This window comes from Rana temporaria, chromosome 7 (genome assembly GCF_905171775.1).
Source record: "Rana temporaria chromosome 7, aRanTem1.1, whole genome shotgun sequence".
Lineage (NCBI taxonomy): Eukaryota > Metazoa > Chordata > Amphibia > Anura > Ranidae > Rana > Rana temporaria.
The window spans coordinates 210327862-210351659 of NC_053495.1; the positions used below are offsets into that span (position 1 = coordinate 210327862).

Sequence of the window (23798 nt, forward strand, 5' to 3'; positions counted from 1 at the left end):
GGGGTCCTTCCGTCAGCACCTTGTTTACGATTCTTCCCGATAAGATTGCCGCAATCTCGGCGTTATATAGCAAACTGCTGCCATGCGCAGCGATATGATACATGTCATCTAATTAGCCATTGGCGGTGACGGCACGGTGGGCTCTCGCGGCAGGTAGGGGGGGCTCGCAGGTTGGAGAGCACTTGCCATTCCTACACACAATCAGCTCTCTCCTTTATCTGGAAAGCCTATCAGTCACTAAGAGCGGCCACTGGGCCATGAAATTAAAATCGCTGTCCTCCTATGGGGATCGGCGCAGCCAATGACAGCGGGGAGCCGTCATAACACTATAATTGAGCCAATACAGCCAGAATCCTGGCGGAGAGCGCCGTGCGTCTGCCCTTGGCGAGCGGAGAATCCAAAAACACGCGTGTAAATTATACCGCAAACATACACGTTACAGACGAGACCCGGCAACACTTCACAGATCATCCATCACAGGACAAACCACGGGGGACGAGCCTACAAATTCCCTGCAACCGATGCCGCCAAATTCATTCATTATATCCTCAATTATGTCTTGTTTAACCCCTTCAGTCCCCCCCACCCCCCATATGGGGCAATTATTACTTTTCTGCTTTGGGAAGGTTTATTCAGCAATAACTGTCAATATTTATCATTAAAAAGGAATAGAAAAAGTAATAAATATTAAATACTTATTTTTTTTTTTTTTTTTTTTACAGGACAAAAGTCTTTCCTGCACAAATGTGTTTTTTTTCCCGTTTTTTTTGCATTCCATAGACAAACAAAACTATTAACCAAAAAAAAACAAAAAAAAAAAAAAAACACACAAAACAAAAAAGAAAAAGAAAAAAAAAAAAAAAAACTAATTCTAATGCAGTTTTCCCTTTTAAAAAAAAATTGGTATCTAAAAAAAAAAAAAAGTACAAAATGCGATTCCAAAATTTTCCCTGTGACACCAACAGTACGATTCTGGTACAAAGCATTGCAAAGTCCTCTACAAATTCATTATTATGTTTGTTTGTTTTTTTTCCACCTTTTTAAAGCAACACTAAACAACAAAAAAAAAAATGATGAGAAATTAACATAAGTAAAAAAGTTTAAATATTAATGAATAAAAAATAAAATAAACGTAGTAAATAGTAGTGAAGGGAAAGGAGGAGTAAAATAGGGATGATTAAGGAAAACCGAGGAGTAATAAGGGGTTAAATAGAAAAAGATTTTATTTTAAAAAAATATAAAAAAAAAACTTAAACTCACTCCTTTCATCTGCAGATACAAAATTAACAATGTCACTTTGTATCTCTCTATCTCCCGTCTGATCAATGTTTATAAACAATGTTACTTTGTATCTCTCTATCTCCCGTCTGATCAATGTTTATAAACAATGTTACTTTGTATCTCTCTATCTCCCGTCTGATCAATGTTTATAAACAATGTTACTTTGTATCTCTCTCTCCCGTCTGATCAATGTTTATAAACAATGTTACTTTGTATCTCTCTATCTCCCGTCTGATCAATGTTTATAAACAATGTTACTTTGTATCTCTATCTCCCGTCTGATCAATATTTATAAACAATGTTACTTTGTATCTCTCTCTCTCCCGTCTGATCAATGTTTATAAACAATGTTACTTTGTATCTCTCTATCTCCCGTCTGATCAATGTTTATAAACAATGTTACTTTGTATCTCTCTATCTCCCGTCTGATCAATGTTTATAAACAATGTTACTTTGTATCTCTCTATCTCTCATCTGATCAATGTTTATAAACAATGTTACTTTGTATCTCTCTATCTCCTGTCTGATCAATGTTTATAAACAATGTTACTTTGTATCTCTCTATCTCCTGTCTGATCAATGTTTATAAACAATGTTACAAAGGAGGCGTCACTGTACAGGCATTGTCAGAGAGGGGGGGGGTCATTGTACAGAAATATCAGAGGAGGTGTCACAGTACAGGCATTGGGGTGCTGCACAGAGACGGGGGGGACGGGGGGCGCTGCACAGAGACGAGGGGGGGCGCTGCACAGAGACGAGGGGGGGGCGCTGCACAGAGACGAGGGGGGGGGGGGGCTGCACAGAGACGAGGGGGGGGGCGCTGCACAGAGACGGGGGGGGGGGGCGCCGCCCAGAGACGGGGGGGGGGAGGCACAGAGACGAGGGGGGGGGGGCGCTGCACAGAGACGAGGGGGGGGGCGCTGCACAGAGACGAGGGGGGGGGCGCTGCACAGAGACGAGGGGGGGGCTGCACAGAGACAAGGGGAGGGGGGGCTGCACAGAGACGAGGGGGGGGGCTGCACAGAGACGAGGGGGGGCTGCACAGAGACGAGGGGGGGCTGCACAGAGACGAGGGGGGCGCTGCACAGAGACGAGGGGGGGGGGGCGCTGCACAGAGACGAGGGGGGGGGGCGCTGCACAGAGACGAGGGGGGGGGGGGGCGCTGCACAGAGACGAGGGGAGGGGGGGCTGCACAGAGACAAGGGGAGGGGGGGCTGCAGAGAGACGAGGGGGGGCTGCACAGAGACGAGGGGGGGCTGCACAGAGACGAGGGGGGGCTGCACAGAGACGAGGGGGGCTGCACAGAGACGAGGGGGGCTGCACAGAGACGAAGGGGCGCTGCACAGAGACGAGGGGGGGGGGCTGCACAGAGACGAGGGGGGGGGGCTGCACAGAGACAAGGGGAGGGGGGGCTGCACAGAGACGAGGGGGGGCTGCACAGAGACGAGGGGGGCTGCACAGAGACGAGGGGGGGCTGCACAGAGACGAGGGGGGGCTGCACAGAGACGAGGGGGGGCTGCACAGAGACGAGGGGGGCTGCACAGAGACGAAGGGGGGCTGCACAGAGACGAGGGGGGGCTGCACAGAGACGAGGGGGGGCTGCACAGAGACGAGGGGGGGCTGCACAGAGACGAGGGGGGGCTGCACAGAGACGAGGGGGGGCTGCACAGAGACGAGGGGGGCTGCACAGAGACGAAGGGGGGCTGCACAGAGACGAGGGGGGCGCTGCACATATATCTGGGACCTTTCATAGAACGTTTGCTTCTCTAACAGTCCTGTGACTTATCGCCTTCAGCTGAAGGTAAACCAGACGGGTTTCGCTCGTTTCGGACGGTTTGGCGCCATTCTGGAGGATCATCCCTGCAATCAATTTTGTGATTCACGTGGAAATAGAAATCCGCCGGCTGACAGGCAGCGACACGCGTATTCCGGAGCAGCACACCGCGGAACGCATTGCCCCCGGCGCTGTCAGGACCTCCGATACGGTTTAACGCGAGCAATTTGTAGAGCGGCCGTGCCCAGCTGAGCGCCTCATTACATGGAGCCGGCGGGAGGACAAACCCCTCCCCCCCCCCAGTACAAGGAGGAGGAGTCTGCACAGAGATCCAGGAAAAGATCTGCACAAAGGTTGGCTGGGTCGCCCGAGCAACAATGAGGAGACGTCTGTGAGAGTCCCGAGTCTGTAGAGAGAGGCCGCTGTGTGATATTTATTGCAATCCGTGTCCCGATAGAACATCCAGAGTGTTTACTGAGCCCTCAGAGTCCCCGAAGGGGGGGCCCCAATCCTTCTAAAGGAGTTGGATTTGTTTTATCTCATCCATAATAAAGTGATCCTCATTCTTCTTCCACCCGCAGGAGATTCCAAGACTTTCTTCTGAACAGTAGTGTCTAATGCAGAGCGCAGGGGTCCGTAGTATGTAAAGCAGGGCGCAGGGGTCAGTAGTGTCTAATGCAGGGCGCAGGGGTCATTCGTATGCAACGCAGGGCACAGGGGTCCGTAGTATGTAAAGCAGGGCGCAGGGGTCAGTAGTGTCTAATGCAGGGCGCAGGGGTCAGTAGTGTCTAATGCAGGGCGCAGGGGTCAGTCGTATGCAACGCAGGGCACAGGGGTCCGTAGTAAGTAATGCAGAGCCCAGTAGTATGCAACGGAGAGTGCAGGGGTCACATGCAGAGGACAGTACAGTGCAGAGGAGAGTGCAGGGGTCAGTAGTATGTAATGCAGAGGAGAGTGTGGGGGTCAGTAGTATGTAATGCAGAGTGTAGGGGTCAGTAGTATGTAATGCAGAGTGTAGGGGTCAGTAGTATGTAATGCAGAGTGCAGGGGTCAGTAGTATGTAATGCAGAGTGTAGGGGTCAGTAGTATGTAACGCAGAGTGCAGGGGTCAGTAGTATGTAATGCAGAGTGCAGGGGTCAGTAGTATGTAATGCAGAGTGTAGGGGTCAGTAGTATGTAATGCAGAGTGTAGGGGTCAGTAGTATGTAATGCAGAGTGTAGGGGTCAGTAGTATGTAATGCAGAGTGTAGGGGTCAGTAGTATGTAATGCAGAGTGTAGGGGTCAGTAGTATGTAATGCAGAGTGCAGGGGTCAGTAGTATGTAATGCAGAGTGTAGGGGTCAGTAGTATGTAATGCAGAGTGTAGGGGTCAGTAGTATGTAATGCAGAGTGTAGGGGTCAGTAGTATGTAATGCAGAGTGTAGGGGTCAGTAGTATGTAATGCAGAGTGTAGGGGTCAGTAGTATGTAATGCAGAGTGTAGGGGTCAGTAGTATGTAATGCAGAGTGTTGGGGTCAGTAGTATGTAATGGAGAGTGTGGGGGTCAGTAGTATGTAATGCAGAGTGTTGGGGTCAGTAGTATGTAATGCAGAGTGTTGGGGTCAGTAGTATGTAATGCAGAGTGTAGGGGTCAGTAGTATGTAATGCAGAGTGTTGGGGTCAGTAGTATGTAATGCAGAGTGTTGGGGTCAGTAGTATGTAATGCAGAGTGCAGGGGTCAGTAGTATGTAACGCAGGGTGCAGGGGTCAGTAGTATGTAACGCAGGGTGCAGGGGTCAGTAGTATGTAACGCAGAGTCCAGTACATAATGCAGATATTCCAACTCTGACACACAAACTCTACAATCTTGAAAAGACCTTCTCAGAGGACCCTCCATAATTTGAACCGCACAGACCCCGCCCACCACAGACCCCGCCCACCACAGACCCCGCCCACCACAGACCCCGCCCACCACCAACAAGGTCTAGTGATTGCCCAAACGTACACAAAATAGCAATTCCCGCCGAGGGATAAAAAATAAATAAATAAATGGGTAAGTAGAGCAAGAAGGGCGACTGTCCTCGGGGGTTGCCCCGGCTGCAGAGGGCAGGTACCTTGTTTTCCACATAAGAAGTGAGACTCAATATGAAGAAGGGGTTAAACGTATTACAAGCAGAGTTATGATCGACACTCACATCTTGCAGCAGTTTCTCCAGGTTCTCCTGAAGCTCATAGAAGTAGCGGGAAGTAATGAGTCCGTCACGAGACTTGGCCAGGCAATCACGAGCCAGCTCGATCACCTGGTGATGGATGAAGCTCAGGACGCCGTCTGCCAGCGGGAGAACGTTCTCCGGAGTGTTGCTGCCGATGAAATCCGCCAATCGCTCTTCCATCTGCGCCTTGGCCTGAAGGAAACAATGGAAGGAATGAAGGGCGCCGGTCTGCAGCGTTATAACCTTATAACAAGACTACATGGAGAGCTGAGCGTGTCATGCCATGACCCCCGACCTATCACCCTTGTCACCCCCCAATTTCCTATACCCCACACCCCCCCAGCTCTCCCACGACCACTCACCCCCAGCTCTCCCACGACCACTCACCCCCAGCTCTCCCACGCATCCCACCCACAGCTCTCCCACGCATCCCGCGACCACTCACCCCCAGCTCTCCCACGACCACTCACCCCCAGCTCTCCCACGCATCTCACCCCCAGCTCTCCCACGCATCTCACCCCCAGCTCTCCCACGCATCCCACCCCCAGCTCTCCCACGCATCCCACCCCCAGCTCTCCCACGCATCCCGCGACCACTCACCCCCAGCTCCCCCACGCATCCCATGACCACTCACCCCCAGCTCCCCCACGACCACTCACCCCCAGCTCTCCCACGACCACTCACCCCCAGCTCCCCCACGACCACTCACCCCCAGCTCCCCCACGACCACTCACCCCCAGCTCTCCCACGACCACTCACCCCCAGCTCTCCCACGCATTCCGCGACCACTCACCCCCAGCTCTCCCACGCATCCCGCGACCACTCACCCCCAGCATCCCGCGACCACCCACCCCCAGCTCTCCCACGCATCCCACCCCCAGCTCTCCCACGCATCCCGCGACCACTCACCCCCAGCTCTCCCACGCATCCCACCCCCAGCTCTCCCACGCATCCCGCGACCACTCACCCCCAGCTCTCCCACGCATCCCACCCCCAGCTCTCCCACGCATCCCGCGACCACTCACCCCCAGCTCTCCCACGCATCCCACCCCCAGCTCTCCCACGCATCCCGCGACCACTCACCCCCAGCTCCCCCACGCATCCCGTGACCACTCACCCCCAGCTCCCCCACGACCACTCACCCCCAGCTCCCCCACGACCACTCACCCCCAGCTCTCCCACGACCACTCACCCCCAGCTCTCCCACGACCACTCACCCCCAGCTCTCCCAAGCATCCCGCGACCACTCACCCCCAGCTCTCCCACGCATCCCGCGACCACTCACCCCCAGCTCTCCCACGACCACTCACCCCCAGCTCTCCCACGCATCCCGCGACCACTCACCCCCACGCATCCCGCGACCACTCACCCCCAGCTCCCCCACGCATCCCGCGACCACTCACCCCCAGCTCTCCCACTCACCCCCCAGCTCTCCCACTCACCCCCCAGCTCTCCCACGCATTCCCGCGACCACTCACCCCCAGCTCTCCCACCCTTTCCACGACCACTCACCCCCAGCTCTCCCACACATCCCACGACCACTCACCCCCAGCTCTCCCACGACCACCCACCCCCGACTATTCGCCCCCAGCTCTCCCACACATCACACAACCACTCACCCCCAGCTCCCCCACACATCCCACCCCCGACTATTCACCCCCAGTTCTCCCACACATCCCATGACCACTCACCCCCAGCTCTCCCACACATCCCACGACCACTCGCCCCCAGCTCTCCCACACATCCCACGACCACTCACCCCCAGCTCTCCCACACATCCCACGACCACTCACCCCCGACTATTCTCCACCAGCTTTCCCACACATCCCCCAACCCTTTACCCCGCATCTCCCGACCCCTTAACCTTCTTTCCCACACATCCGTGGACCCCAACAGCCGATAATCACAACGGTATGCTCTTGGCTATCCCAGTGATCTTCTGCCCCCCATATTCCCAAACACCCCCGACCACTCCGCTTATCCCATACCAGTCCAGTAACCCAGACATTACCAGACTCAAATCTACAATAGTGCTGATTTAGTGAAACTGGAAAACTTCTATACAGAGTCCAGTAAACCATCGGAACCAGATATTGGTGTATTATCTTCAGAGGAGGGGAAGATCTTTCTTCCTGGTTGCTATAGGTAACAGCACTGTGTAGACCCCCGCCCCCCCAATTCTATAGTGACCCTCTTTCTTACCTTGGGAAATCTTTCTTTGTAGACATGGTTCATCATTACAATCTCCCCATCATACGTAATGGGGCAACGGCCGGGACTGGACAGAGGGAGAGAAAAGGAAAAACATGAAACAGGAAAATTATTTTACGGCTCTATGGCGATACAGAGAAGACACCGGCGCAATACATTTATTATTATTATACAGGTTTGCGGTTCTAAGGAATGGACCGGTTGCTCTGGGTAACAGCGCTGTCAGGGGTAGGTGGACGGGGAAAGTTTGGGGGTGGGGGGGGGGGGTGGGGGTCGTATTGTCAGCCTCGCTTCCTATTGTGAAAATTATTTCACGGCTCTATGGCGATACAGAGAGGACACCGGGCGCAATACATTTATTATTATTATACAGGTTTGCGGTTCTAAGGAATGGACGGTTGCTCTGGGTAACAGCGCTGTCAGGGGTAGGTGGACGGGGAAAGGTTGGGGGGGGGGGGTCGTATTGTCAGCAGGTTGGAGATGGTTTAGCAGCAGGTGACGGCACGAGAAGACAGGCCACTCAATACCGCCTGGTTATAAATCTGTCTGTCACTCTCAGCTGCCAAAGTGAAGCCGGGGCCACGGATGATAAATGGCATCACTACGGCAGCATATTTCACATTCCTCCACACAAAGCCGACAATAGGGAATGATGTCATCTCACAACCGCCAACACACAACATTGGGCTATTAACGCTCCTCAACCTGATGTTCCTACAGATCTGAGGCAATAACAGAGCAATACCGAGCGAGGACACGGGCCGCATACTAATCGATCGGACGGACGGTGAAACGCTATGACTCATCCTCTCACTGATAAGCCCCAGTAATCTCCAGGGAGGATGATGTCATCCAGATAAGAATTACATACTGAAACAAGCCAAGCGTGTCCCCATGATTGCAGCCTTATGGACTCAGCAGATGATGTAAGGGAAATTTATGGGACTTTCAGAACAGGTGGTGCAAGGGCCCCATGACAGAGGCCCAATGGCTGACTGCAGGATGAGATCATGCATGGGGTACAAGGGCTCCATGATAGAGGCCCAATGACTGACTGCAGGATGAGATCATGCATGGGGTACAAGAGCCCCATGATAGAGGCCCAATGGCTGACTGCAGGATGAGATCATGCATGGGGTACAAGGGCTCCATGATAGAGGCCCAATGACTGACTGCAGGATGAGATCATGCATGGGGTACAAGGGCTCCATGATAGAGGCCCAATGACTGACTGCAGGATGAGATCATGCATGGGGTACAAGAGCCCCATGATAGGAGGCCCAATGATGGGTCTGACTGCGGGATGAGATCATGCATGGGGTACAAGGGCCCCATGACAGAGGCCCAATGACTGACTGCAGGATGAGATCATGCATGGGGTACAAGGGCTCCACGATAGAGGCCCAATGATGGGCCTGACTGCAGGATGAGATCATGCATGGGGTACAAGGGCTCCATGATAGAGGCCCAAATGACGGGTCTGACTGCAGGATGAGATCATGCATGGGGTACAATGGCCCCATGACAGAGGCCCAATGATGGGTCTGACTGCAGGATGAGCTGCATGGGGTACAAGGGCCCCATGACAGAGGCCCAATGACGGGTCTGACTGCAGGATGAGATCATGCATTGGGAACAAGGGCCCCATGACAGAGGCCCAATGACTGACTGCAGGATGAGATCATGCATGGGGTACAAGGGCTCCACGATAGAGGCCCAATGACGGGTCTGACTGCAGGATGATATGCATGGGGTACAAGGGCCCCATGACAGGTCTGACTAGAGAATGGTATCATGCATATAGTACAAGGGCCCCATGACAGAGGCCCAAAGACAGGTCTGACTACAAGATGGTATCTAGCATTGGGTACAAGGGCCCCATGATGAAGGTTCAATGGTGGGTCTGACTGCAGGATGGTATCATGCATGGGCTACAAGGGTCACATGACAGAGGCCCAATGACTGACTTCAGGATGATGTCAATGCATGGGGTACAAGGGCCCCATGATAAGAGGCACAATGACTGGTCTGACTGCAAGATTGTATAATTTATGAGGTACATTACAGAGGCTCATTGACGGGTTGGCTTCAAGAGGTCGTCATCCACAAGGTGCAAGGGCTCCATGATAGAGGTTCACTGATGGGACTGACTTTGGGCTAGTGTAACCTGCATGGTACAAGGGGCCCAATGATAGAAGTACATTGATGACTCCATCCTGAAGTCAGGCCTGTCAAAGTGGTACAAGTGCCCCAAGATAGAGGTTCAATGACAGGTCTGGCTTTGCGATGGTGTCATCTACATGGTTAGAAGGGCCCCATGATAAGAGGCTCAATGACGGGTCAGACTTCAGGATGGTGACATGGTACAAGGGCCCCATGACAGAGGCTCACCGATTGGTCCGACTGTAGGATGAAATCATCCACAAAATGCAAGGACTCCATGAGAGAGGTTCAACAACAAGGGCCCCGTGATGCAGCCTCTTCAACAGGTCTGACCTCAGGACTGTGTCCTCCACAGGGTACAAGGGCCCCATGATAAAAGGCTTCAATGACGGGTCAGACTTCAGGATGGTACAAGGGCCCCATGACAGAGGCTCATTACCAGGTCTGACTGCAGGACTGTGTCCTCCACAGGGTACAAGGGCCCCATGACAGAGGCTCATTAACAGGTCTGACTGCAGGACTGTGTCCTCCACAGGGTACAAGGGCCCCATGACAGAGGCTCATTAACAGGTCTGACTTCAGGACCGTGTCCTCTACAGGTTACAAGGGCCCCATGACAGAGGCTCAATGACGGGTCTGACTTCAGGACTGTGTCCTCCACAGGGTACAAGGGCCCCATGATAAGAGGCTCAATGACGGGTCAGACTTCAGGACTGTGTCCTCCACAGGTTACAAGGGCCCCATGATAAGAGGCTCATTACCAGGTCTGACTTCAGGACCGTGTCCTCCACAGGTTACAAGGGCCCCATGATAAGAGACTCAATGACGGGTCAGACTTCAGGATGGTGACATGGTACAAGGGCCCCATGACAGAGGCTCATTACCAGGTCTGACTGTAGAAGGTCATCGTTGGCCGATTGCTCCCGTTTATAAATCCGCTTTGTGTTTTGATTGCATGTTTAATTGGAGCGATCGGTGTTATATCAATAACTATTTAACCCGTTCATTGGAAGCAGAAGAAAAATTAGTTCTCTTCGGAGCTAATTGTTTTGCAGACAGGCATGGCGAGAAGATTAATGGCCCCCCAGCGCTGTGTCACCCAAGCCAACGGCGGGCGGAGGGGGCCGGAACACCGCTGTGTTTTCCTCTCGTCTCAGTTGGGATCCCTCGGGGACATGAAGTGACAGAATATTTAATGCCGGGACGGATGAGCGAGCCGGGGGGTCAGAGTGTAAAACTGGAGGGAAGAGCCTAAAGATTCCGCCGATCTTTGTGTTTTCACACCGAACGTCAGCCGAATCCCGAGACCCCCCAATGTGACATCAACATCCAACCAATCACAGGAGGCCAGATAATGGAGATCAGAGAGTACAACTCCCATCATCAGCCCAAAATATTCCACAACTCCCATCATCCACCCCAGGGGAGTCCACAACTCCCATCATCAACCCCAGAGGATTCCACAACTCCCATCATCAACCCCAGAGTATTCTACAACTCCCATCATCCACCCCAGAGTATTCCACAACTCCCATCATCCACCCCAGAGGAATCCACAACTCCCATCATCCACCCCAGAGGAATCCACAACTCCCATCATCCAGCCAGAGGAATCCACAACTCCCATCATCCAGCCAGAAGAATCCACAACTCCCATCATCAACCCCAGAGTATTCTACAACTCCCATCATCCACCCCAGAGTATTCCACAACTCCCATCATCCACCCCAGAGGAATCCACAACTCCCATCATCCACCCCAGAAGATTCCACAACTCCCATCATCCAGCCAGAGGAATCCACAACTCCCATCATCCAGCCAGAGGAATCCACAACTCCCATCATCCAGCCAGAGGAATCCACAACTCCCATCATCCAGCCAGAGGAATCCACAACTCCCATCATCAACCCCAGAGGAATCCACAACTCCCATCATCAACCCCAGAGGAATCCACAACTCCCATCATCCATCCAGAGGAATCCACAACTCCCATCATCCATCCAGAGGAATCCACAACTCCCATCATTCATCCAGAGGAATCCACAACTCCCATCATTCATCCAGAGGAATCCACAACTCCCATCATTCATCCAGAGGAATCCACAACTCCCATCATCAACCCCAGAGGAATCCACAACTCCCATCATCCAGCCAGAGGAATCCACAACTCCCATCATCAACCCCAGAGGAATCCACAACTCCCATCATCCAGCCAGAGGAATCCACAACTCCCATCATCAACCCCAGAGGAATCCACAACTCCCATCATCCATCCAGAGGATTCCACAACTCCCATCATCCATCCAGAGGATTCCACAACTCCCATCATCCATCCAGAGGATTCCACAACTCCCATCGTCCAGAGGATTCTACAACTCCCATCGTCCGCCCAGAGTATTTCACATGACTGAACGTTATTTTAAACAATTATTTTTATTCTGTGCATTTTAGTCATTTAGTGAACGGAAACAAAGTTCTTACTTTTGTGTTTGGATTTCATACACCTGTCAGGTTTTACCTGCATCTGTGCAGCGGGTCGGGGGGGGGGGGGGGGGTAATACAATAAAGCACATAAAAGAATAAGAAGAGTGAAGATAACAGATGACGGCCTCTGTAACCTTCACACAGGAATTTCAATCAGCCTGCGAGTAAATTGGCCGGGAGGAAATGTTTGTAGGAAACAAGCGGCGAATCCTCGGAGGGGAAAGGAGGAGGGGGAGGGGGGGCAGATTTACATGAACAAGCCAACGCCAAAATAAAATGTCAAATTAAATATGTGATTGACGCGGCGCGGGGCGGAGGAGAGATATCACATCATAAAAGTCTCTACGGCCAACGCGACTGCGAGAATCATCATCTGGATAATCACAGCAGAACGCAAACATGCAGTGGGTGGCGCTACGCAAAGGGGACCCAGAGGACAGTCCACTCAGGAGCCCCCCCAGTCCAGGGAAGGACAGGGGGCGCTGGAGACCCCCCTCCACACAGAGGACAGCGGGAGACCCCCCCTACAGAGAGGAGAGCGGGAGACCCCCCCTACAGAGAGGAGAGCGGGAGACCCCCCCTACAGAGAGGACGGCGGGAGACCCCCCTCCACACAGACGACGGCAGGAGACCCTCCTCCACAGAGGACAGTCCACTCAGGAGCCCCCCCAGTCCAGGGGAGGACCGGGGGCGCGGGAGACACCCCCCCCCAGAGAGGAGAGCGGGAGACCCCCCCCCTCCCACAGACAGGAGGGCGGGAGACCCCCCCCCCCCACAGAGAGGACGGCGGGAGACCCCCCCCCCCCACAGAGAGGACGGCGGGAGACCCCCCCCCCCCCACAGAGAGGACGGCGGGAGACCCCCCCTCCACACAGAGAGGAGAGCGGGAGACCCCCCCTCCACACAGAGAGGAGAGCGGAAGACCCCCCCTCCACACAGAGAGGAGAGCGGGAGACCCCCCCTCTACAAAGAGAGGAGAGCGGGAGACCCCCCCTCTACAAAGAGAGGAGAGCGGGAGACCCCCCCTCTACAAAGAGAGGAGAGCGGGAGACCCCCCCTCTACAAAGAGAGGAGAGCGGGAGACCCCCCCTCTACAAAGAGAGGAGAGCGGGAGACCCCCCCTCTACAAAGAGAGGAGAGCGGGAGACCCCCCCCCCCTCCACAGAGGGCACAGTGGGAGACCCCCCCTCCACAGAGGGGATAGCGGGAGACCCCCCCTCCCTCCACACAGACGGCGGGAGACCCCCCCTCCCTCCACACAGACGGCGGGAGACCCCCCCCTCCACACAGAGGACGGCGGGAGACCCCCCCCTCCACACAGAGGACGGCGGGAGACCCCCCCCTCCACACAGAGGACGGCGGGAGACCCCCCTCCACACAGAGGACGGCGGGAGACCCCCCCCTCCACACAGAGGACGGCGGGAGACCCCCCTCCACACAGAGGACGGCGGGAGACCCCCCCTCCACACAGAGGACGGCGGGAGACCCCCCCCTCCACACAGAGGACGGCGGGAGACCCCCCCTCCACACAGAGGACGGCGGGAGACCCCCCCCTCCACACAGAGGACGGCGGGAGACCCCCCCTCCACACAGAGGACAGCGGGAGACCCCCCCTCTCCACAGAGAGGACAGCGGGAGACCCCCCTCCACACAGAGGACAGCGGGAGACCCCCCTCCACACAGAGGACGGCGGGAGACCCCCCTCCACACAGAGGACGGCGGGAGACCCCCCTCCACACAGAGGACGGCGGGAGACCCCCCCTCCACACAGAGAGGACAGCGGGAGACCCCCCTCCACAGAGAGGACAGCGGGAGACCCCCCTCCACACAGAGGACGGCGGGAGACCCCCCTCCACACAGAGGACGGCGGGAGACCCCCCCTCCACACAGAGAGGACAGCGGGAGACCCCCCCTCCACAGAGAGGACAGCGGGAGACCCCCCTCCACACAGAGGACAGCGGGAGACCCCCCTCCACACAGAGGACAGCGGGAGACCCCCCTCCACACAGAGGACAGCGGGAGACCCCCCTCCACACAGAGGACAGCGGGAGACCCCCCTCCACACAGAGGACACCCCCCTCCACACAGAGGACAGCGGGAGACCCCCCCTCCACACAGAGGACAGCGGGAGACCCCCCTCCACAGAGAGGACGGCGGGAGACCCCCCCCCCTCCACAGAGGACGGCGGGAGACCCCCCTCCACACAGAGGACGGCGGGAGACCCCCCTCCACAGAGGGGACAGCGGGAGACCCCCCTCCACAGAGGGGACAGCGGGAGACCCCCCTCCACAGAGGGGACAGCGGGAGACACCCCTCCACAGAGGGGACAGCGGGAGACACCCCTCCACATAGGGGACAGCGGGAGACCCCCCTCCACAGAGAAGACAGTGGGAGACCCCCCTCCACAGAGAGGACAGCGGGAGACCCCCCTCCACAGAGGGGACAGCGGGAGACCCCCCTCCACAGAGGGGACAGCGGGAGACCCCCCTCCACAGAGGGGACAGCGGGAGACCCCCCTCCACAGAGGGGACAGCGGGAGACCCCCCTCCACAGAGGGGACAGCGGGAGACCCCCCTCCACAGAGGACAGCGGGAGACCCCCCTCCACAGAGAAGACAGCGGGAGACCCCCCCTCCACACAGAGGGACGGGTGCAGGGGACCCCCCGTGAGGACAGCAGGCATGGGAGGCCCCCCCAAGTGGGTACAGGAGACCCCTAGACAGAAAAGCCTGTATAGGAGAGACGGTCTTTACAGTGGTCCATATATGAAGGTGAGAGTAGCCATCTACAACGGTGGAGGGATCACTTCAAAATTTTGGTGGATTGTCACGTGGTGGAGATTTATTTTCGTTTAATTCACTCATCTTCTGACACTTATGGACTTTTGGACTGTTTGTTTGAATTGTATTTAATTTTTAATATTTTTTATTTTTTTTTTTCATTTTTTCTGCATATTCATATTCACACTTATGGTATTGGTGTTTGAGTATACCAGTATCATTTATATATTTGAGTTTTGCGCTGCACTTTTTCTATTTTATTTTTTACCTGTTTAGGATTTTTGCGAATTTCCCTTAGTGTTCAGCTGGCATTACCAGTGATCTGAACCCTGGGGGTCTGTATCACATAAATACACTTTAATATCATCATTTTTTTATCTATATATTTGCGCTGATTGCACCCTGTTTTTTATATATTTTTACAGGAGACCCCCCTACAGCCACTGCGAGGAGCTCTGCTATACTATGTAATGAGGAGCGTCCCAGGTCACATGATCAGCCTGCAGGCACTGCGAGGAGCTCTGCTATACTATGTAATGAGGAGCGTCCCAGGTCACATGATCAGCCTGCAGGCACTGTGAGGAGCTCTGCTATACTATGTAATGAGGAGTGTCCCAGGTCACATGATCAGCCTGCAGGCACTGTGAGGAGCTCTGCTATACTATGTAATGAGGAGTGTCCCAGGTCACATGATCAGCCTGCAGGCACTGTGAGGAGCTCTGCTATACTATGTAATGAGGAGTGTCCCAGGTCACATGATCAGCCTGCAGGCACTGTGAGGAGCTCTGCTATACTATGTAATGAGGAGCGTCCCAGGTCACATGATCAGCCTGCAGGCACTGCGAGGAGCTCTGCTATACTATGTAATGAGGAGCGTCCCAGGTCACATGATCAGCCTGCAGGCACTGTGAGGAGCTCTGCTATACTATGTAATGAGGAGTGTCCCAGGTCACATGATCAGCCTGCAGGCACTGTGAGGAGCTCTGCTATACTATGTAATGAGGAGTGTCCCAGGTCACATGATCAGCCTGCAGGCACTGTGAGGAGCTCTGCTATACTATGTAATGAGGAGCGTCCCAGGTCACATGATCAGCCTGCAGGCACTGTGAGGAGCTCTGCTATACTATTTAATGAGTGGGGGAATATCACACAGAGGACACGTCCCCATCGGTCGGTGTTGGTAGCGGAGGCTGGGGGGGAGGGGTCATGAATATGAATGTCCTGGACTCAGGTTCATTCCCAGCAAATTAGCGCGGCGGACCATAAATCTGGACGTACAATTCAGGGCAGTTCAATTAGAGGAGCCGAGACGGCAGGCGTATCTAATTGGGCGATTCTTGGAAGTGGCGCGGGATTAATTCACTTAACCCTCAACCTGCCAGAGGAGAACGTGCGGCACGCAGGCGGGAAGGCGCCCACCATGCTCCGGGAGAGAACGCATGTTCGGTTATGGCGCCCGGACATCCCAGTTTCTAGGACACAGGAAAGATGAATGAATGCAAGACGATCGTCTCCTCCTCCCCCACCCAACCGACCGACCGGAGGGGGAGCATCCATTCATATTATACATGGGAAGGTCTCCCCTCCCCCACCCAACCGACTGACCGGAGGGGGAGCATCCATTCATATTATACATGGGAAGGTCTCCCCTCCCCCACCCAACCGACCGACCGGAGGGGGAGCATCCATTCATATTATACATGGGAAGGTCTCCCCTCCCCCACCCAACCGACTGACCGGAGGGGGTGCATCCATTCATATTATACATGGGAAGGTCTCCCCTCCCCCTCCCAACCGACCGACCGGAGGGGGTGCATCCATTCATATTATACATGGGAAGGTCTCCCCTCCCCCACCCAACCGACCGACCGAAGGGGGAGCATCCATTCATATTATACATGGGAAGGTCTCCCCTCCCCCTCCCAACCGACCGACCGGAGGGGGAGCATCCATTCATATTATACATGGGAAGGTCTCCCCTCCCCCTCCCAACCGACCGGAGGGGGAGCATCCATTCATATTATACATGGGAAGGTCTCCCCTCCCCCACCCAACCGACTGACCGGAGGGGGTGCATCCATTCATATTATACATGGGAAGGTCTCCCCTCCCCCACCCGACCGACCGACCGGAGGGGAGCATCCATTCATATTATACATGGGAAGGTCTCCCCTCCCCCACCCAACCGACCGACCGGAGGGGGTGCATCCATTCATATTATACATGGGAAGGTCTCCCCTCCCCCACCCGACCGACCGGAGGGGGAGCATCCATTCATATTATACATGGGAAGGTCTCCCCTCCCCCACCCAACCGACCGGAGGGGGTGCATCCATTCATATTATACATGGGAAGGTCTCCCCTCCCCCACCCAACCGACCGACCGGAGGGGGTGCATCCATTCATATTATACATGGGAAGGTCTCCCCTCCCCCACCCAACCGACCGACCGGAGGGGGAGCATCCATTCATATTATACATGGGAAGGTCTCCCCTCCCCCACCCAACCGACCGGAGGGGGTGCATCCATTCATATTATACATGGGAAGGTCTCCCCTCCCCCACCCAACCGACCGGAGGGGGTGCATCCATTCATATTATACATGGGAAGGTCTCCCCTCCCCCACCCAACCGACCGGAGGGGGTGCATCCATTCATATTATACATGGGAAGGTCTCCCCTCCCCCACCCAACCGACCGACCGGAGGGGGAGCATCCATTCATATTATACATGGGAAGGTCTCCCCTCCCCCTCCCAACCGACCGGAGGGGGAGCATCCATTCATATTATACATGGGAAGGTCTCCCCTCCCCCTCCCAACCGACCGGAGGGGGAGCATCCATTCATATTATACATGGGAAGGTCTCCCCTCCCCCACCCAACCGACCGACCGGAGGGGGAGCATCCATTCATATTATACATGGGAAGGTCTCCCCTCCCCCTCCCAACCGACCGACCGGAGGGGGAGCATCCATTCATATTATACATGGGAAGGTCTCCCCTCCCCCACCCAACCGACTGACCGGAGGGGGTGCATCCATTCATATTATACATGGGAAGGTCTCCCCTCCCCCACCCAACCGACCGACCGGAGGGGGAGCATCCATTCATATTATACATAGGAAGGTCTCCCCTCCCCCTCCCCGGATCAGAATTGACCACCCTATATATTGGGATGTGAGAACTTTGCAGTATGAGGGCCACATTGTAGGTTTTAGAAATCCATAGACGAGGGGGGGGGGCGGGGATCTTGTAGCGGGCTGTACTTTGGAGACCCCGGGTTAATACTGGTAAAGAGTAACTTTGTTGCAGATTTCTACCTTTTGTTAATCTGAAGAAATAGCTGTGTGTTTCTCTGTGTCCATGTGCATAAATGAATGGGAGCGACTTTATAATTATCAAATCAGCTGCTGCACCTGCAGGGCTCTAATGAGGAAAGTGACAGGGTTTGCATCCCTTTAGAGGTGGGAAAGGAGGAAAGAGAGGGGGGAGAAAGGGGCAAAGGAGGGAGGGGGGAGAGAAAGGGGCAAAGGAGGGAGAGAAAGGGGACAAAGGAGGGAGGGGGGGAGAGAAAGGGGCAAAGGAGGGAGAGAAAGGGGACAAAGGAGGGAGGGGGGGAGAGAAAGGGGCAAAGGAGGGAGGGGGGGAGAGAAAGAGGCAAAGGAGGAAGAAAGGGGGAAGAGAGGAGGGAGGGAAAGAGAGGGGGTAAAGGAGAGAGGGGGAAAAAGGAGGGGGAAAAAGATGGAGGGAGGGGGAAAAGAAAGAAGAAGGAGGGAGGGAGGGGGAAAAGGAAGGAAGGAAGGAAGGAAGGAAGAAGGAGGGAGGGGGGAAAAGGAAGTAGAGAGGGAGGGAGGGGGAAAAAAGACGGAGGAGGGAGGGGGAAAAGGAAGTAGAGAGGGAGGGAGGGGGAAAAAAGACGGAGGAGGGAGGGGGAAAAGGAAGAGGGAGGGAGGGAGGGGGAAAAAAGACGGAGGAGGGAGGGGGAAAAGGGAGGGGGAAAAAGGATGGGGGAGGAGGGACACGGGGGGGGCGAAGAAGGGACACGGGGGGGGGGGGGAGAAGGGACACGGGGGGGGGGAGAAGGGACACGGGGGGGGGGGGAGAGAAGGGACACGGGGGGGGGGGAAGAAGGGACGGGGAAGAAGGGACGGGGGGGGGGGGAAGAAGGGAGGGAGAGAAGGGACGGGGGGGGGGGAAGAAGGGAGGGAGAGAAGGGACGGGGGGGGGAAGGGACACGGGGGGGGGGGGGGAGAAGGGACACGGGGGGGGGGGGGGAGAAGGGACACGGGGGGGGGGGAAAGAAACACGGGGGGGAGAACGGGGACAGGAGGGGCTGACACAGGAATAGAGCTGTGGCTGTCAATCATGGGCTGTGTGCTGGAGCTCCCTCCTGTCACCATTTTTCTCTTGGTGTCAGGAAAAGTTATCAGAAGTGATTTATGCCGATAGAGGAAGGAGGCAGCAGACAGAAAAGACAATGAGTGCTCTGGACTGAGACAAGTACACACTGTAGAGGGATATTCTGGTATCAGCCTCTTTTAGTCCACGTACAGCAGAGCTCAGACTGGAAGCAGCAGCAACACAAGGAGCCAAAACGTTGTGCTGCAGTACTTGTATGCTAACAAAGAACATGATGGAGAGATGGCCTCATCAGTCTGCTGTTGCTCCTCTGACTGTCCAATGACAGACTGGGGGAGGGACAACGCCTGTAAGTGTGAAGGAACTGCAGCAGAGAAAAAACAAACAGGTCTTCTGCCTGTGCCGTGCAGCAGAGCGGTGTTACTCTCAGGACTGGATGTCTCCCAGGTGTGTATTTAGCGGTTTTCCTGGAGTTCATCTTTAAATGAGAATATAATAGACGTGGTTTTGGCAGGTGGGTCTCAGCAGGTATTTCCTGCCAGTCTCGGCGCGCTCCCTCTAAGCCAGTCTCGGCGCGCTCCCTCTAAGCCAGTCTCGGCGCGCTCCCTCTAAGCCAGTCTCGGCGCGCTCCCTCTATGCCAGTCTCGGCGCGCTCCCTCTAAGCCAGTCTCGGCGCGCTCCCTCTAAGCCAGTCTCGGCGCGCTCCCTCTAAGCCAGTCTCGGCGCGCTCCCTCTAAGCCAGTCTCGGCGCGCTCCCTCTAAGCCAGTCTCGGCGCGCTCCCTCTAAGCCAGTCTCGGCGCGCTCCCTCTAAGCCAGTCTCGGCCCGCTCCCTCTAAGCCAGTCTCGGCCCGCTCCCTCTAAGCCAGTCTCGGCCCGCTCCCTCTATGCCAGTCTCGGCGCGCTCCCTCTAAGCCAGTCTCGGCGCGCTCCCTCTAAGCCAGTCTCGGCGCGCTCCCTCTAAGCCAGTCTCGGCGCGCTCCCTCTAAGCCAGTCTCGGCGCGCTCCCTCTAAGCCAGTCTCGGCGCGCTCCCTCTAAGCCAGTCTCGGCGCGCTCCCTCTAAGCCAGTCTCGGCGCGCTCCCTCTATGCCAGTCTCGGCGCGCTCCCTCTATGCCAGTCTCGGCGCGCTCCCTCTAAGCCAGTCTCGGCCCGCTCCCTCTATGCCAGTCTCGGCCCGCTCCCTCTATGCCAGTCTCGGCCCGCTCCCCCTATGCCAGTCTCGGCCCGCTCCCTCTATGCCAGTCTCGGCCCGCTCCCTCTATGCCAGTCTCGGCCCGCTCCCCCTATGCCAGTCTCGGCCCGCTCCCTCTATGCCAGTCTCGGCCCGCTCCCCCTATGCCAGTCTCGGCGCGCTCGCTCTAAGCCAGCCTCGGCGCGCTCCCTCTAAGCCAGTCTCGGCGCGCTCCCTCTAAGCCAGTCTCGGCGCGCTCCCTCTAAGCCAGTCTCGGCGCGCTCCCTCTAAGCCAGTCTCGGCGCGCTCCCTCTAAGCCAGTCTCGGCGCGCTCCCTCTAAGCCAGTCTCGGCGCGCTCCCTCTAAGCCAGTCTCGGCGCGCTCCCTCTAAGCCAGTCTCGGCGCGCTCCCTCTATGCCAGTCTCGGCCCGCTCCCTCTATGCCAGTCTCGGCCCGCTCCCTCTATGCCAGTCTCGGCCCGCTCCCCCTATGCCAGTCTCGGCCCGCTCCCTCTATGCCAGTCTCGGCCCGCTCCCTCTATGCCAGTCTCGGCCCGCTCCCCCTATGCCAGTCTCGGCCCGCTCCCCCTATGCCAGTCTCGGCCCGCTCCCTCTATGCCAGTCTCGGCCCGCTCCCCCTATGCCAGTCTCGGCGCGCTCGCTCTATGCCAGCCTCGGCGCGCTCCCTCTAAGCCAGCCTCGGCGCGCTCCCTCTAAGCCAGTCTCGGCGCGCTCCCTCTAAGCCAGTCTCGGCGCGCTCTCTCTAAGCCAGTCTCGGCGCGCTCCCTCCTCTATGCCAGTCTCGGCGCGCTCCCTCCTCTATGCCATTCTCAGCGCGCTCCCCCTATGCCAGTCTCGGCCCGCTCCCCCTATGCCAGTCTCGGCCCGCTCCCTCTATGCCAGTCTCGGCCCGCTCCCTCTATGCCAGTCTCGGCCCGCTCCCCCTATGCCAGTCTCGGCCCGCTCCCCCTATGCCAGTCTCGGCGCGCTCCCTCTAAGCCAGTCTCGGCGCGCTCCCTCTAAGCCAGTCTCGGCGCGCTCCCTCTATGCCAGCCTCGGCGCGCTCCCTCTATGCCAGCCTCGGCGCGCTCCCTCTATGCCAGCCTCGGCGCGCTCCCTCTATGCCAGCCTCGGCGCGCTCCCTCTATGCCAGCCTCGGCGCGCTCCCTCTATGCCAGCCTCGGCGCGCTCCCTCTATGCCAGCCTCGGCGCGCTCCCTCTATGCCAGCCTCGGCGCGCTCCCTCTATGCCAGTCTCTGGCGCGCTCCCTCCATGCCAGTCTCTGGCGCGCTCCCTCCATGCCAGTCTCGGCGCGCTCCCTCCATGCCAGTCTCGGCGCACTCGCTCCATGCCAGTCTCGGCGCACTCGCTCCATGCCAGTGTCGGCGCGCTCGCTCCATGCCAGTGTCGGCGCGCTCGCTCCATGCCAGTCTCGGCGTGCTCGCGCCAAGCTCTTCAGATTCGCTCTTCATATTAGATGCTGAATAATAAATTTCCAGCCGTCTGAGTGGTCAGAAATTTTCGGGTTATTTGCATATGACGAATGGCTGACATTTCCTCTCATCCGTCAAACTGACGATACGGAAAACTCTAACGACCTCCAGGAATGTCACCTCCCTCCGTATTGATAACCGGCTCCGAGCCGCCATCGCCGCGTGCGCCACTAATCTCCTCCCCAATGGGGATCATTCATCATGTGGAGAAGGCAAGGTGTAAGTAAGATCTTATACTCCGTATCCCAGGAGGGAGGAGGGGGGAGGGGGGGTGGCGGACGGACGGTCACAGGTCTGTTCCCTCCACACACTCCGTTTAATCAATATATTGATCAGTTTATACTCTCGTCATGTATCACACATGGATACACCGAGGACAAGCAACCTTTCCCGATAGAACACATAACAAGCCTGACATGGCCATTAGCAAACCAGGAGGCATGACATCACAAAGAGGCGGAGAAAGACAAAGAAATGGGAGGGGCAAGACTGACAAGAGAATGATGGGGGGGGGGAGCAGTGATGGTGGAGGTGGATGAACAAGGGGGCGGGGCAGGGCATATGTAGGAGGGGCAGGGCATGCTATAGGGCAGAGGAGGAGTAAAATGACACGGAAGGGGGAAGGGAGGGTCACTTACTTATGGCCACACTAAGGGGCTGTCAGGCAGGAATGGGCATAGAAATAGTAAAAATGTCATAAGACTATAATGAAGAGGAAGATTGACTGGGGGGGGCAAGGCATGCTAGAAGGCTGGAATGAGGAATTGACTGGGGGGGGGGGGCAAGGCATGCTAGAAATCTGGAATGAGGAAGTGACTGGGGGGGGGGGGGGGGGGTCAAGGCATGGTGGCAGGGGAATAACTGGGAGGGGCAAGGCATAGGGCAGGGGGAATGACTGGGAGGAGCAAGGCATAGGGCAGGGGGAATGACTGGGAGGAGCAAGGCATGGGGGCAGGGGAGGGGGAATGACTGGGAGGAGCAAGGCATAGGGCAGGGGAGGGAGAATGACTGGGAGGAGCAAGGCATAGGGCAGGGGAGGGAGAATGACTGGGAGGAGCAAGGCATAGAGCAGGGGGAATGACTGGGAGGAGCAAGGCATAGGGCAGGGGAAATGACTGGGAGGAGCAAGGCATAGGGCAGGGGGAATGACTGGGAGGAGCAAGGCATAGGGCAGGGGAGGGGGAATGACTGGAAGGAGCAAGGCATAGGGCAGGGGAGGGGGAATGAATGGGAGGAGCAAGGCATAGGGCAGGGCAGGGGGAATGACTGGGAGGGGCAAGGCATAGGGCAGGGGAGGGGGAATGAATGGGAGGGGCAAGGCATAGGGCAGGGGAGGGGGAATGACTGGAAGGAGCAAGGCATAGGGCAGGGGGAATGAATGGGAGGAGCAAGGCATAGGGCAGGGGGAATGACTGGGAGGGGCAAGGCATAGGGCAGGGGAGGGGGAATGAATGGGAGGGGCAAGGCATAGGGCAGGGGAGGGGGAATGACTGGGAGGAGCAAGGCATAGGGGAGGGGGAATGAATGGGAGGAGCAAGGCATAGGGCAGGGGAGGGGGAATGACTGGGAGGAGCAAGGCATAGGGCAGGGGAGGGGGAATGACTGGGAGAAGCAAGGCATAGGGCAGGGGAGGGGGAATGAATGGGAGGAGCAAGGCATAGGGCAGGGGAGGGGGAATGAATGGGAGGGGCAAGGCATAGGGCAGGGGAGGGGGAATGACTGGGAGGAGCAAGGCATAGGGCAGGGGAGGGGGAATGACTGGGAGGAGCAAGGCATAGGGGAGGGGGAATGAATGGGAGGAGCAAGGCATAGGGCAGGGGAGGGAGAATGACTGGGAGGAGCAAGGCATAGGGCAGGGGAGGGGGAATGAATGGGAGGAGCAAGGCATAGG

At 56.5% G+C, this 23798-nt stretch overlaps 1 protein-coding gene across 1 annotated transcript in view; it reads right to left on the bottom strand.

The window, feature by feature from the left end:
- Positions 1 to 23798, bottom strand: part of MAST2 (microtubule associated serine/threonine kinase 2) — a 189405-nt gene that overhangs the window by 52408 nt on the left and 113199 nt on the right. The window contains exons 6-7 of the mRNA XM_040361097.1: positions 7450 to 7564; positions 5230 to 5439 (exon numbers count right to left, since the gene is read on the bottom strand). Of these exons, the coding sequence (XP_040217031.1) occupies positions 5230 to 5439; positions 7450 to 7564 (325 nt within the window). The remainder of the gene's footprint in view (positions 1 to 5229; positions 5440 to 7449; positions 7565 to 23798) is intronic.